At 49.3% G+C, this 16,386-nt stretch overlaps 1 protein-coding gene across 1 annotated transcript; it reads left to right on the forward strand.

The window, feature by feature from the left end:
* The first annotated feature begins 9,243 nt into the window (after positions 1-9,243).
* Positions 9,244-16,134, forward strand: PROKR2 (prokineticin receptor 2). The gene is made up of 2 exons (XM_021689228.1): positions 9,244-9,701; positions 15,438-16,134. Exons 1-2 carry the CDS (start codon positions 9,244-9,246, stop codon positions 16,132-16,134), a joined length of 1,155 nt encoding a protein of 384 aa, XP_021544903.1.
* The last annotated feature ends 252 nt before the right edge of the window (positions 16,135-16,386 follow it).

A 16,386-nucleotide genomic window follows, 5' to 3' on the forward strand; every position in this document is an offset into this window, starting at 1 on the left:
TTCTTCTCCTGCTTTGTCCAGTTCTGGCTTCAGTGCCATGCTCCACCCCCCCACCCCCCCCGCCCCTCCAGGCAGGCAGAGTTGGCCAGAGCTAGAGCACGTGTGACGAATCCTGACCTCTGCCTGTCGCCCTTGCACTGGGGACACCACAATTCCCAAGTTAGCACGACAGAAAGAGTCTGGAATTGGGAGCCTGGTTTGCATCTCAACTCCTCCACCTACTAGCTATGTGACCTCTGGAACATATTAACCTCTCTGAACATGAGAATACCTGAATCTGATAGGGTTCCTTGATAGTAAGCAACCGTATCCAATCCTGGATAAATTGAGCCCATGGGCTGGCTCACACAATCAGAGCAGCAGCCGAAGGAGCGGGGCAGGCAGCCCGGGGATCCAAGACACGGGAGCAAATTGTGGCGCATTGTGTTGTTTGGACCCGATGCCTCACTCCTCCCTGCATACATGCCCTTTGCAATGTAACTTCGCAGGGCCCTCCCATAGTAGGTAGGGTGACCTGCTCCCAAATGGGACGCCGCACTCAGCCACTTGACTTGCTTCAGCCAATGGGATGTTAGCGGACGTGCTGCAAGAGAGGCTCGGAATGGTTTTATGCATTGGGACTTGCTTGATCCTGCCCCTCTGCCCCCACCGTGAGGACACACTCAGATGAACCTGCTAGAGGATGAGAAAAAACAACAGGGCCTGCCAAGAATTGCAGTACAACCAAGCAAAGTAATGCCCCTGTGGCAAATGTTCTCTCTCTCTCTCTCTCTCTCTCTCTCTCACACACACACACACACACACACACACACACACTATTTCTGTGCACGACTTCCAAAGGCCAGCAGTGACATCTCTTTGCTGGAGGACGCTCTGATCCCAAGGTTCTGCTCTGCCCTTGGGCCAGGCCGACTGAAGCGACTGGGGAATTAACACCCCTCCCGCGGAAACAGTTCTCGGGGGATGACGGTGAGCTCCCGCACCCCCTCTGCTGGTAGAACTCTGGGGAGCTTGCTCCGTGCTTCTTCCCAGAGTTCCACCCCCCACAATTAAGTTCCGTCTGCCCTACGGTGGTAACTTGCATGGTTTCACAGCATCTTGTTGGGTCCTGTCCCTTCCCTGTCCCACTTTTCTACTCCCCTAACATCATTTCTTGGGAACACCTCCCCAGTAAACTCGGTGTCCTCAAATCTTTATCTCAGGTTCTGCTTTTAGGGGAACCCAAACTCAGGCAGCCTACTTTGACTTTGGGGCATGAACCAAGTCACATTCCTTTTACTATTCAAGTTAAATATCTCACAGACCTATGTCACCCATAGTGAAAATGGCTTTCCTCCCTCCCTTGACTCCTCCTCCCACCGTGAGCCCAAGCATCGCCAGAGTTTAGCGTGGTTGGCATTTGAATGTATATGATGAAGTCCAGATAACAGGGGTCACTTCTAAGGGCCTGGACTGTGGAGAGGGGACAGAGGAGGCATTTCACCTTTGACTTTCTACATTATGTGAATTTGCTCCCCATGTTGGCCCCCAAATCCTGCCTCAGGGAACATACCTGAGGAAGGAGTTTGTGTCCATCCCTGAGCTCAGGGAGAGACAGCATGCGAGCAGCTGGGCCTTTACCCAGATGGAGAAGCCCAGGAGGAACAAGCCCCAGGAGGGCTTGAAAGCCCTCGATCTTTCTGATAATCTACGGGTCGTAGTCCTCTTATTCATCCATCCTTCCAGAGAACAATGCCATTCCCACCAGGAGGGTTGTATTAACTAACATTTCCTTTACCGAGACCATTGATAACCTGCTTCTTCCAAAGACTTTGCTCTCTCAACCCACCCTGTCCCTAATACTGCCTCCTTCTGAGGGCTCTGAAAATTTTCCAAAAGTCTTTAAAGCAATCACAAATTTCTAACCAAAAATCTAGCTTTCATGCAAACTATCACGTTCTTTTTTTTTTTAAGATTTTTTATTTATTTATTTGACAGAGAGAGAGACAGATAGTGACAGAGAGAGAGCACAAGCAGGGGGAGCGGCAGGCAGAGGGAGAAGCAGGCTCCCCGCCCAGCAGGGAGCCCGATGTGGAACTTGATCCCAGAACCCTGGGATCATGACCGGAGCCCAGAGCAGACACTTTACTGACTGAGCCACCCAGGCGCCCCATGTTCTTGTCTCTCCTTCCGTAGGTAGGGAGTGTGCTGGTGGACACAGCTTGATGCCTCATCTCACTCCCAGCTATCATCTTCCTGGCACTGCCCTGGGGAAGCAGACGGAAACCAGAGAGAGAAAAATACCCTACCTGGATCAGGTGAGTCAACCAGCATGTCTTATAGAGCCACTCCTTCCAGAATGCTGTGAAAACTGGGTAGATGGAATGCAGGGTAGAAGCCAGTGCCAAAACGCACCTTGAACCATTAATTATATCCCACTTTTTCCAACAATAATTCATAGAGCTTAATTACATTTACTTGCAAAGTAATTTAAAAGCTTACCTAAAAATGTGTCTACAGTTGATAACAAGGGCAGCTTCTTAATTTGATGATTAGTTACTCCATGAGAGACACACAGAGACACAGAAAAATAACTGGAGGTGACTTTCTTGGGAACAGTGCCCTTCCCTACCATACTTGGGATGACTGAGAGCACACCCTGAGGTCAAGTGTGAGAAACCAGCATTGCTGAGAAATCCTGCTTCTGATGACTGCCTCCTTAGGGCTTCAACAGATATTCGTTTATTGACTCAGGTGCAGCCCCTGGCACTCACTTCCACCAAAGACTGCTTACGTGGGAAGTGCAAAATGGCGAGACCCCTATGGACTTGAACATAACAATATCTACCCAAATTACAAATGCTTTTATTATTATTATTTCTTTTATTATTATTATTTATTATTATTGCTTTCAGCAATACCATTTTAGGAATTTATTACCCAATTTATTGTCATTTGCACATATACAAATAGATGTGACATACAAAGTTATTTACCGAAGCACTGGCAATTTTATATCATAACATTATGTATAGCACTGTATTAGCCCCAAATTGGGAAATAACCCAATTTGTAATTTAACAGGCATAGTTTGAAAATATTAAGCCAATGTGTCTATAGCAACAGAGAACTTAAAAAAACCTGTAGCATATCCACACAACAGACTAAAAAAGGAAAAAGAAGGAAGTAGCACTCCATATTTTGATATGGAGACTTCTTTGAGGGGAATAAATGAGAATATATCATTGAATTGACCAAAAGAAACACTTGAAGAATAGACAGAAAATAAAAGTTGCAAGGGGAAAAAATAGAGGGCGCCAGGGGTGAGAGGGATGCTCCTCAATGTATCATTTTGTGTATGTTTTGATTTTTGAATCATGTGAATTTTTACTGATTCAAAAAAATTTTAATGATAATGTGGTCTTTTATAAAAGACATTTTTAACCACATTTTAATCAACTGTGGAAGTATGGGAAGTTCAGGTTTTTTGTTTCCAGTTCCTTGTTATACTAAACAATGCTGCTCTCAACATCTTTGGAGTGAAATATTTAACTGCTCCATTCACTATTTCCACAGGAAAAACTCATTAAAATATAATTTCTGCATTAAAGGATATAGAATTTCCAAGGCTTTTTATATGTATGAACAAATCAAGCTCCAGAAAATCTGTACCCACTTTATTAAACAGCCTTTATTCTTTAGAGCAGATTTAGGTTCACAGCAAAATGTAGCTGAAGGTACAGAGATTTCTCATACACCCCCTGCTCCCACACATGCAGAGCCTCCCCCATTAATTACCAACATCCCACACCAGAGTGGTACAATTGTTGTGATCGATGAACCTACATTGACATATTATCATCACCCACAAAGCCCATAATTCACATTAGCGTTCACTCCTTCTGTGGTACATCCTATGGGTTTGAACAAATGTGTAATTGACATGTATCCACCATCATAATACCATCTAAAGTAGTTTCACTGTCCTAAAAGTCCTCCATGCTCCAACTATTTATCACCTCCTCTTGCCTAACCTCTGGCAGTCACTGATCTTTTTACTGTCCCCATAGTTTTGCCTTTTCCAAGATGTCACAGAGTTGGAATGGTACAGCAGGAGGGCTTTTAGATGGGCTTCTTTCACTCAGTAATATGCATTTAAGGTTCTTCTGTGTCTTTTCATGACTTGATGGATAGCTCACTTCTTTTTAGCACTGAATAATATTCTATCCCCTGGATGTACTCCAGTTTATTGATCCATTCAACTTCTGAAGGACATCTTGGTTCCTTCCAGATTTGGGTGATTATGAATAAAACTGCTATAAATGCCCATGTGCAGGTTTTTGTGTAGATAAATTTCAAACTGCTTTGGGTACAAACCAAGCAATGTGATTGCTATATCTTATGGTAAGAATATGTTTAGTTTTGTAAAGACCCACCAAACCTCCAAAGTGGCTGTACCATTTTGCATTCCCACCACAAATGAGAGTTCCTGATACTCCACATCCTCACCAGCATTTGGTGTTGTCAATGTTCTGGACATTGGCCATTCTAGTAAGTATGTAGTGGTATCTCATTGATGTTTTAATTTGCATTTCCCTGATGATATGTGCTTATTTACCATCTGTATATCTTGTTGTGAGGTGTCAGTGAAGGTTTTGGCCAAATTTTTAATTGGTTTGTTTGTTCTCTTATTGAGGAGCTTTTAAAGTTCTTTGTGTATTTGGGGTAAAAGTCCTTTATCAGATGTGTCTTTTGCAAATATTTTCTCCCAGTCTGTGGTTTGCCTTTTAATTTCTCTTGACAGTGTCTCTTGCAGAACTGACATTTTTAATCTTAATGAAGTCCAGCTTCTTAATTCTTTCTTTTATGGATCCTGCCTTTGTTGTTGTATCTAAAAAGCCATCACCAATTCCAAGGTCATCTAGATTTCCTCCTATGTTATCTTCTAGGAGTTTTATAGTTTTGCATTTTACAGTTGAGTCCGTGATCCCTTTTGAGTTAATTTTTGTGACAGCTATAAAGTCTGTGTCTAGATTGATTTTTTTTTACATGTGGATGTCTAATTACCCCAGCACCATTTGTTGAAAAGACTTTTTCTCCATTGTACTGCCTTTTCTCCTTTGTCAAAAATCAAAAGACTATATTTATGTGGATCTATTTCTGGGCTCTCTGTTCCCTTCCGTTGGTCTATTTGTCTATTCTTTCACCCATACCACACTGCCTTGATTACTGTAGCTTTATAGGAAGTCTTGATATCGGGTAATGTCAGTCCTCCAACTTTGACTTCTCCTTCAGTGTTGTGTTAGCTATTCTGAATCTTCATATAAACTTTGGAATCTGCTGATACCCACCAAATAACTTGCTGGATTTTGATTGGGATTTTATTGACTCTAATAGGGTGGGGTCAGGCTGGGGAAAACTGACATCTTGACAATATGGAGTCTTCCTATTTGTGAATATGAAACATCTCTCCATTTATTTAGTTCTTCTTTGATTTCTGTCATTAGGGCTTTGTAGTTTTCCTCATATGGACCTTGTACATATTTTGCTAGATTTATACCTAAATATTTTATTGTGGGGGCTACTGATGTAAATAGTATTGTATTTCTAATTCCAAGTTCCACTTGTTCATTCCTGGTGTCTAGGAAAGCATTTGACTTTGGGGGGGGGTTGGAGGGAGAGGTTGGGGGAAGGGCAAAGGGAAAGGGAGAGAATCTTAAGCAGGCTCCACCTCCAACCCCATGGGGGCTTCATCTCACAAACGTGAGATCATGACCTGAGTGGAAATCAAGAGTCCAACATTTAACCAACCGAGCCAGCCAGGCACTCCAAAGCATTTGACTTTTAAATATTAACCTTGTATCCTGAAACTTTGTTATAATCATTTCTTAGTTCCAGGAAGTTTTTTTGTGTCAATTCCTTCGGATTTTCTACAGACATCATGCCATCTGCAACACAGACCATTTTATTTCTTCCTTCCCAATCCGAATAAAGAATTTGCCCAATCTGTATAAGAAAACCAAGGACCAGAGAAGTAATAGAAATTGCCTAAAATCAGAGCCTGGCGGAAGCAAGGTGGAGGGCTCTGGAAACAGGGCTCCAGACAGGTGGAGGCCCAGTTGGGATGGTCTTTGAAAGGCCAAGGAATCTGGCAGTGGTTGATATGGATATCGCAGGCTTTTGGTGAGGACTTCAGGGTAGGAGATTTCAGCACGGCAACCTGCCCGGGATCCCCAGCTTCCTCCCCGGGGGCCTCCTCCTCCACCACCACCCACCTCAAAGGGCCCACTCTGCACCCTCAAAGTCTCCCCAGCACCAGTTCTCGGGCACAACGGAATGTACCCCAGCCTCCTCCTGAAGGAGTAGCCTTGTGCGGGAGCGGACCCTAGCACGGGGCTCCTGCCGAAGACCGGACTCTCGGTTTGGCGACCCCCGCGAGGCGCCTCGGCGGGGCACTGAGGACCTTGCCGGTTCCTCGGAATCCGCACCCTCTAACCCCAGTTACTGAAGTCCCATTCACACTCGGGTGCGAGGACGCAGAAGCCCCTGCGAGCGGCCAACCCGGCGGACTGGGGACCCGCGCCAACGCAGTCAGAACTGCGCGCGCCCCGCGCCCGGGGCACACCAGGTGCAGGAGCGCACCGCCGACCCTGTGCCACCGAGCGGAGGGAGGCGGGCTGGGGACGCCAGGGCGGGGTCGAGCGCGGGGCGGGGCGCATCGGGCCGGGTCCGAGGCGCCGTGCTCAACAGCAGGGGCGGAGCGCCAACTCCAGCGGGAAGACAGAGACCGCGACGCGCGGGGGAGCGCGCCGGAGCAAGGAAGAAAGCAGAGCACCCCGTACGCAGCGCCACGGCACGCGCAAGTTGGGGGCCCCCAGGACCCAACCGAGCGGCCAGGGCAGCGGAGCGAGCCGGGAGGAGGCGCCCAGGCAGGTAGGTGCTGAGCTGTGCGCAGTCCGGGGCCTCCCTTGGTGTGGTGGGGGCCGTCGCCCGGGCTGGCGGCGCTGACGCCCACTTCTCCCTCGGGGGGATTCCGGTGGCTTTGCCTCCCGCACCTTTCGGGAGGCACTCGGGCTGGCTCCAAGTGGAGGAGTACGGGCCGGGAGAGTCCGCCACCCACCACGGGCCCGCGAGGACCCGGCGACGGGAAGCCGGGACCGGGGCGTGCGGGCGCCGGCGGAGGGGCGGAGGGGGCCGGGCCGGCGGGTGCTGGGCCGGCGGGCGAGCTCCAAATTGTAGGGGAGGGCATGGGCGGGGGGAGGGGGGCGTCTTGTTGAGAGGTAAGCTGAAAAAGGAAGCCTCTCCGGGAGAATTCCCGGCTCACCGGATCCTGCCCCTACTCCCAGTTTTCTTCTCGTCCGGAGGCCCCGCTCGCTTCGCTTTTTGAGCCTGAATTTCTGACTCGATTCCCGCCCTTGCGGGGCGGCGCCTCCCAGACCGCGCGGCCGCGCCGGGGGTGAGTAAGGGAGGGGAGGGGAGAGGGCTCCCGGAGCGGGTTGGTCTGGGGCAGGGAGTGCATTCGCGAAAAATGGGGCCGGGACCTGCGCCACCCAGGCTCACGTCCTCTCCTCCAGGGTCTGGGGACTGGAGAGCCGCGCAGCGCGGAAGGCGAGAGGACGCGAGTCCCGCTTCCCCGTCTCGGGCTGAGCGCTGTCTGCGGGGATTGGGGCTTCGCGGGAGAGGAAGAAGCCACCCGGACGGAGGACCTCATCTGTCGGAGGTCTTTCCCTCGGGTGCGCAGCGGGCGGACGCGCCGCAGGTCGGAGTGGCCCGGCCACCCTGCTTCTGCTGTCCCTGCTGCTACGGTTCCCGTCCCTCGCTCTCCGCCTCCTCTGACGGGTCCGGGCCAAACCCACTGTCCTGTTTGGTCCACTTCTTGCTACCAGCATCCCATGGCCCCCACACTTGAGATCGTTTCCTGTTGTGTTAAGCGGGGAGAGGCGGGTCACAGCTCGATGACTGGGGTCCTCATTCTGCGGGTTTGGGGATGGGGGGGTTCTGAGGCCCTCTGACGCCTTGAACCCAGTGGTGTCCCCTCAGTACTTCAGAGAATTTATTTTCCTTTGCCATGGGCATCTTGAGGTACTGAGAACATAAAGGACTCAGGCAATGAGGGACAGTTCAGCCCTCAGGCCCTCCTGGGTCCTCACTGACACGACCTTCACCCCCCCCCCCCCCCCCCCGCTCTACCCCCCATTCTTGGGGGCTGTTTCCGGTTAAAATGGAGCAGCCACCACTTTCAGAGGATGAACAGCTTGGTGACAGGATGTGGTGCCTCCCAGTTAGGGTTGGTTCTGGTGGGGAACCGGGTGGGTTCTGGTGAAGGGGACAGGGAGCTGATCAGAAGAGTGGGAGCAGGGAGGAGACACAGACAAAGCATTTCTTTTTAGATCTGGTTCCCAAAGCCCAGAGGAGTAGCAGCAGAATTCCGTCCCATCCATAGCCCCCTTCACCTACACAATCCTGGGCAGATCCTCATTAATTCATTCATCCCACAGACTCCTGTCCCGTCCCTACTACGAGCCAGGCCCTGGGCTAGGCAGCAGGGATTTGGTTTACAGGAAGACCGGGACTCAGACAGTATAACTCACTGGCCCAAGATGACTCAGCCTGTCCTTGTGAAAATGGGTTTGGTGATTTCCACATCCAAGGTTTGGTCAGGACATAGGGAGCAGTGCCCTGCTTTGGAGGAAAGACCCGGCTGTGTCTCAGTCCTCTGGCTTCATTGTCCTTGACCAACAGATGGCGCAACTTGGTGACTGCTGTGGAAGCCTGGGCCAGCGGCCTGGAGCAGGCTTGTGAAACTTTGAGAAGACCCTGCGGGAGTTGATGGTGGGGAAGGGGAGTGTGACTGGGCAGTAACACAGATCCTGGCCCCTGGGAAAAGGGCAAAGATGCAGGTTCTTCTTGGATGTCTTGGGAGAGTCCAATTCATCCTTTGCCCAGGACCACCGGACGGCCCGTGGAAGATTTCCCAATTTCCAGATCTCATGTCTCCTTTCCCCTGTACCCCGGGTAGTTCTGTCTGAGGGGAGTCACTGGGTCTGGTTGGCCTACACTTGGGGAACTCTGGGAGAATACTCACAGGCGTTGTCCTGCAGGGTGCCCACTGGTTGTGTCTCCTTCCAGGGTCCGGGATGGCGCATTGACTCTCCTCAGGGATGTGGGCAGGGTGCTAGGCTGGGTGAGTCGTGACAGCAGAAGATCTGGACCCCCAACTCAGCCCGCTGAGACCCCCACACCACTCCACCTGCAGTCTTCGCCATGGCAGCCCAGAATGGAAACACTAGTTTTGCGCCCAGCTTCAATCCAGCTCAAGACCATACCTCCCCCCTCCCCTTCAACTTTAGCTACGGTGACTACGACCTCCCTCTGGACGAGGATGAGGACATGACCAAGACCCGGACCTTCTTCGCTGCCAAGATCGTCATCGGTGTGGCACTGGCAGGCATCATGCTGGTCTGTGGCGTTGGCAACTTTGTCTTTATTGCTGCCCTCGCCCGCTATAAGAAGCTACGCAACCTCACCAACCTGCTCATCGCCAACCTGGCCATCTCCGACTTCCTGGTGGCCATCATCTGCTGCCCCTTCGAGATGGACTACTACGTGGTGCGCCAGCTCTCCTGGGAGCACGGCCACGTGCTCTGTGCCTCTGTCAACTACCTGCGGACCGTCTCACTCTACGTCTCCACCAATGCCCTGCTGGCCATCGCTATCGACAGGTGAGGATGATGTGGGCCGGGGCAGGGGGGGCGGGGGGGTAAAGATGGGGGCCGGGCCGGGCTGCCCCTTCCCTCATTTCAGCTCTGACAGGTTGGCGCTGCTGCCGATCCGCGTGTCTGCTCATCTCTCCGGGGCAAGAGGAGACCCGGCGTCTCCACTTGTGGCTCAGGTTCCCCCCAAACATGGGCAAGAGCGAGGCGCCTGAGCTCCCCAGCTCTGGGCCATGCCTGCAGATACCACATCTGCTGCGGATAGGCATGCCACCTGACCGCGAGTAGCCCGAAACACAAAAGCCAAAAGCAGGAAGTTTGGGCAGCTTATTACTTAGAAGCCACGGCAGACTTCACCAGGGCAACTTCGGTCAAGAGAACATGTACCAAGTTTTTCCTGCCACCATTCCCCAAATCAAGATCTAGAACATTTCCCACTCCCTTATGCCCCGTACCAGTCCTCCCACCCCACCCGTCTGATTTCACTCAGCACAATTTAGTGTTGCCTGTTTTTTAACTTCATGAAAACGGAATCCTACAGTAATGTACCCTTGTTCCTGGCGGCTTTGTTGTAGAGCTGATTTTAAAATAAGGTAAGGGCCTATTTGTAGAAAAGAGAGAAGGACATCCTTCCCTTTGTTTTCTTGCATACATCCATGTGCTCATTTGCATACATTTACATGAGATGTTCTAGAAGTCCTGGCTCTATTATAAATTTACAAAATTTAGAAAATTTCTAGTAGCAGCTTAGGACAAATCTTACACATGTTTTAATTATGTAAACAGCTATAAGCCAGTGTCAGACCACCAGTGGCTCTGTTCCGGGGGGGCAGTTGGTGAAACATCCTCTGGGTCTGTGGAATGCTGAAACTCATTTTGATGATGTGTTTTTTAAAACATCTTTCTTCTTTTTGGTCTCCTTTGAACTCATCAGTTTTTTCCTTGTTCTCGGTGCTATTTAGGTTTGTCATTCTTTTTAATCAGCCAGTTGATTATTTTCCATAATGAAATACACACAGAGGTAGAAGAACCACCATCTTTTTGTAACATAATTCCAGCAGGAAAAACCATTTTGTTATTACAGCTCTGAGGCTCTCCAGCCCTAACACCAGTGTTTATAAAATGCAACTGTCAACCAACTGTACAGAATTGCCCAGGGCAAATGATACAAAGTCAGATCCCTCAGCCCCACCCCAGCCCTACTGAGTAAGAATCCCTTGAGCTCGGTCCCAGGAATCTGCATTTTTATTCAATTCCCTCAGGGATTCTGGTGCTCACGCAGGGGAGAGTTTTCACTATTCTCATTCCCCTTTGTCGCACTGAAACCTTTGTCTTTATCATGCTGGGGAGTTTTGGGCAACATAGGAGTTTCTTAGGAAGCAACCGTCCAGTTACAACACGAAGAATGGTTCCTTTTTCACCCCGAAGCAGCTTCCCGGCTCCAGTCCACCAGTCACCCAGGCTGGAAACGTTACCATCGTTCTTCTTCTTTTTTTTTAAGTTTTTATTTGAATTCCAGTTAGTTAACATACAGTGTAATAGTAGTTTCAGGTGTACAATATAGTGATTCAACAGTTCCATACAACACCTGGTGCTCATCACGACAAGTGCATGCCCTAATCCCCTTCACCTGTTTCTCCCATCCCCCCAGCCTCCTCCACTCCGGTAACCACCGGTTTGTTCATTGTTAAGACTCTGTCTCTCGGTTTGATTCTCTCTTTTTTCCCCCTTTGCTCATTTGCTTCTTAAATTCCATGTGTGAGTGAAATCATATGGTATTTGTCTTTCTCTGACAGACTTACTTCGCTTAGCATAATACTCTCTAGCTCCACCCATGTCATTGCAAATGGCAAGATTTCATTGTTTTTTATGGCTGAATAATATTCCAGTGTGTGTGTGTGTGTGTGTGTGTGCGCGCGTGTGCATTCATGCGCATGTGTGTGCACAATATATGTTAACATATATGTGTATACATATACCAATCTTCTTTATCCATTCATCAATTGATGGACACTTGGGCTGTTTCCATCATTTGGCTATTGTGAATAATGCCGCTATAAATATAAGGGTGCATTTGTCCCTTTGAATTAGTGTTTATGTGTTCTTTGGGTAAATACCCAGTAGTGGGATTGATGGATCATAGGGTAGTTCTATTTTTAACTTTTTGAGGCATCTCCCTACTGTTTTTCACAGTGGCAGAACTAATGTACATTTTCACCAAAGGTGCATAAAGGTTCCTTTTTCTCCACATCTTCACCAACACCTGTTGTCTCTTGTGTTTTTGATTTTAGCCATTCTGTCAGGTGCGAGGTGATAATCTCATTGTGATTTTGCTTTGCATTTTCCTGATGATGAGTGATGTTGAGCATCTTTTCATGTGTCTGTTGGCTATCTGTATGTCTTCTTTGGAGAAATGTCTGTTCATGTCTTCTGCCCATTTTTTAATTGGATTATTTGTTGTTTCGGTGTTGAGTTTGGTAAGTTCTTTATATATTTTGGATACTAACCCTTTATTGGATATGTCATTGGCAAATATCTTCTCCCATTCCAAAGGATGCCTTTTAGTTTTGTTGATTGTTTCCTTTGCTGTGCAAAAGCTTTTTATTTTGATGTAGTCCCAATAGTTTATTTTTGCTTTTGTTTCCCTCGCCTCAGGAGACATATCTGGAAAAATATTGCTATGGCCGATGTCAGAGAGATTACTACCTGTGCTCTCTTCTAGGACTTTTTATGGTTTCAGGTCTCACACTGAGGTCTTTAATCCATTTTAAATTTATTTTTGTGTATGGTGTATGAAAGTGGTCTGGTTTCATTCTTTTGCATGTAGCTGACCACTGGAGTGAGGGAAGCAGAGCCTGAGATGCGAAGGGGAGGGCTGCTCTGGAAATGCTGTGCAGCTAGGCCAAGAGGACTCTGGAAGCAGAACTAATTCAGGACTCTCTCTCTCTCTTTCTCTCTTTCCCTTTGCCCCCCTCCTCCAATATAATTCCAGCATGAAGAGTATCTCGATAACCAATGCCAAAGAGAATTTCTACATTCCTACCTCTATTCGGTGATCAACTCTTAAATTCTAATATTTTTTCATCCCATAACATCTTCCTCATTATAAAAGATATCCCAAAATGCAGAGTTGACATCAAATAAATCAGAAAAGAAAGAACATTGGCCTAGGAGTTACTCAGAACATCTGGGTTCCAAGTTGTAGACTTGGATAAATCCCTTATGCTCCTGGGACTTAAGTGTCTTCATCTGTGAAATGGGCATAATAATAACTTTGCTGACAACCTCTCCAGCTTCTTGTCAGGTTCAGAGAAGGTAGACAGACATAAAGCATGTTGGAGGCTATAGTCTTTGTTAAAACTGATCGTTTTCCACAACTTGTCCACTGGCAAGAGGGACATCTGCAAGGTCTTGGTTACCATCTCTCTGCTTGGACGTGTGTGTCCTGAGATCCGCACTCTCCTAGGGTCTCTATGAAACCAGGTCCTCTGCACATGAACCTCGCTCTTCTTCCGGCTGCGGCATCCAGAAACGCTAGTAGATAGCCCTTCTGATATTTCTACATAGTAGGACAGGCATGTTTTACCAAGGAGTAAACTGAAGTGCCCAGGGAGGCCTGTGTCTCTCCCACCCACCTGTGTCGGGGTTTGTAGGTTTATCTAACTGAGTGTGAAGTGGCCCCTATGTTCAATATTCAATACCAGTGTCATCACAACAAAAGTGAGAGTTTGGCCATCCATCTTTCTTGTCATTTTGCCTTATTTTTCAATTGGTTTAGAAACCTGAGTGCTATTTATTAAGCTCTTGTGTTGTAAAGCCTGAAATTTCATGTACTGTTTTGACATCTTTGAACCCCACAGGGTCCCCAAGGTCCCTAGCCATGAGGTCCTCTGTTCTTGGCAGATACACCGCTCCACCCAGCAGGAAAGTCTCCTGGCCTGCTATTCCTCTCTCTGCTGGACCAGCTGCACCCCTAATCCTCAACCTGATGGGTTTCCCACCCCTCCAGCTGGGAAAATTATTCAAACAAGCCAATCACATCCTCCCATGGAGTCAAGGGTCACTTCATCCTCTTGTCACCATAAAGCCTGCTTCCCACAGCCCCCGCTGGTTCATTCTATCCCTGAGTGCAACTCCCACGTGTTCCTGCGTAGTGGGCACTGTCCCTCTCCCTGGGCTGTGAGTACATGTGAGTAGTTAACTGCTGTTGATCTCATCTGCCCAGTGTCAGGTGTTGTGTGTTCAGTCATCTCATACTATTTAGGTCAGGAGAGTCCCGCCTTCATCAACAGGTTGAGTAGGAGGTGGCCAGAATCTCAATATCTTCGTGAAGCATTCCCAGACTACATCACTGACCTAATGATTCTGTCTTCCTTCAAGTTGTTCTTAACCTATCACTTGATTATTCTAGTTTTTGGGTAGAAGAGAAGCTCTCTGAGGTCAAGGACTATGTCTTCTTCTACTTTGTTTCCATATACATAGGTTGGGCACACAGCAGGACCAGCAACCTATTGTGCATTTACCAGATTGTAGCAGATGCAGTTGATGCCCCTCTCATATCCCCTTGTTACTATCACTTCAGTGCACACCTGTCCACTCCCACTTGCCAACACCTGCCTTTCTTTGTCTGAAGGCCTTCTCTGGCTCCCTCACCAATGACTTTGATGGTTGGTGTATCAATATCCCGGCTCCCTCCCACTCCTGGGTGAGTCACATCTGCTCCAGGGGTTCTTCAGCAGGAATAAGCATCAGCTGCCTACAGCGAAGCCTTGCTCAATAACACAGCCTGTATTGAGTGCCTTCCCATGCCTACCCCACAAAGGGCTCCAACCTCTTTCCCCGGCAGTGTTGCTCTCTGGAAAGAGCAGGATAAAGCCTCATGCTGTGTTGCGGCTTTATGATGTCAAGGCAGCTTCACACACCTCATCTGAGCTTGAGACAGCCCAGGGAGGTGGGTGTAAAAGCTTTGTATCAGGAGCCTGCATTCTGGTCCCTGCACCCAGTGGGATTGGTCACGTCATTTACTTCTCTCATTAGATAGATTCCTTAGATTCCACGCCAAGCCCACCCCCTGTTCTCCTTCCTGCTCTGTAATGCAGGATGACACCTGGGAAGGGGGGGAGGCGCGGGGAGAAAGAGAAAGCCCTAATCCACTGCCCTGAGAAGCTCTCTCTGAGCTCCAGAGCCCTTCTTTCCCCTTTCACCCATGAGATATTTGGAATGAAGAGTTTTGAAAGGATTAGGTTCTTGGGCAGAATGACAAGACGGAAAGCCAGGGTGGTATCCACAGGACTAACAATAATAATGCCATGTATATTCATTGAACACCTACTGCATGTGAAGCATTTTACACATTATCATATTGAATACTTAGAGCAGCCCCGCAAGGTAGGTGTCCCTTTATCTCATATTGCATTTGAAGAAACAAATCTCAGAAAGGCTGAGTGATTGACTCCAGAGCACAAAGTCAACCGGGGAGGGGGGGGGGGGGCAAAGCTGGGATCTGTTGCTCCTGTTTGACCAAAGCCTGTGCAGTTTCCACTAAATACGGACTACTCCGGATGCCAAACGATGTTGCTAAAATAAGATGAAGCCTGTTGAAGCTGGATAATTACACGGGGACCCTCGTTATGCCACTCTGTCTGCTTTTGCAGCGTGTTTGGGCTTAGTTCCCGACGAACGTTTCCCAGCACACCTCATTATTACTGATGGCTCTCCTCCCCTCCCCCCGCCCCCCTCGCCCAGATATCTCGCCATCGTTCACCCCTTAAAACCACGGATGAACTGTCAAACGGCCTCCTACCTGATCGCTTTGGTCTGGGTGGTGTCCATCCTCATCGCCATCCCGTCGGCCTACTTCACCACGGAGACGGTCCTGTTCATCGTCAAAAACCAGGAGAAGATCTTCTGCGGCCAGATCTGGCCGGTGGACCAGCAGCTCTACTACAAGTCCTACTTCCTGTTCATCTTTGGCGTGGAGTTCGTGGGCCCCGTGGTGACCATGACCCTGTGTTACGCCAGGGTCTCCCGCGAGCTCTGGTTCAAGGCGGTGCCGGGCTTCCAGACGGAGCAGATCCGGAAGCGGCTGCGCTGCCGCAGGAAGACCGTGCTGGTGCTCATGTGCATCCTCACGGCCTACGTGCTGTGCTGGGCGCCCTTCTACGGCTTCACCATCGTGCGCGACTTCTTCCCCGCCGTGTTCGTCAAGGAGAAGCACTACCTCACGGCCTTCTACGTGGTCGAGTGCATCGCCATGAGCAACAGCATGATCAACACCGTGTGCTTCGTGACGGTCAAGAACAACACCATGAAGTACTTCAAGAGGATGATGCAGCTCCACTGGCGGCCCGCGCACCACGGGAGCAAGTCCAGCGCCGACCTGGACCTCAAAACCAGCGGCACGCCGGCCACGGAAGAGGTGGACTGTATCAGGCTGAAGTAACCCGCTGGCGTCCGGAAAGCCCGGAAGCCGGAACTCTGCGCATAATCCGCCGGGTGGCCAAGTTCACGCTGGGCTGCCCGGGGAAGGACAGCTGTGTTCCACACCTCACGGCCTTCGAGGGGCTGGAGGCTGCTCGGTCCTGACAGGCGGTGAGACTCGAGACAGGTAACAGCAGCTGAGATTGACTGAACACCTACTGTGTGCTGGCCGCACCAAGGAGATCCGACAAGGCCCCCATTACCTACTGTGGGC

Source organism: Neomonachus schauinslandi, chromosome 10, assembly GCF_002201575.2.
Source record: "Neomonachus schauinslandi chromosome 10, ASM220157v2, whole genome shotgun sequence".
NCBI lineage: Eukaryota > Metazoa > Chordata > Mammalia > Carnivora > Phocidae > Neomonachus > Neomonachus schauinslandi.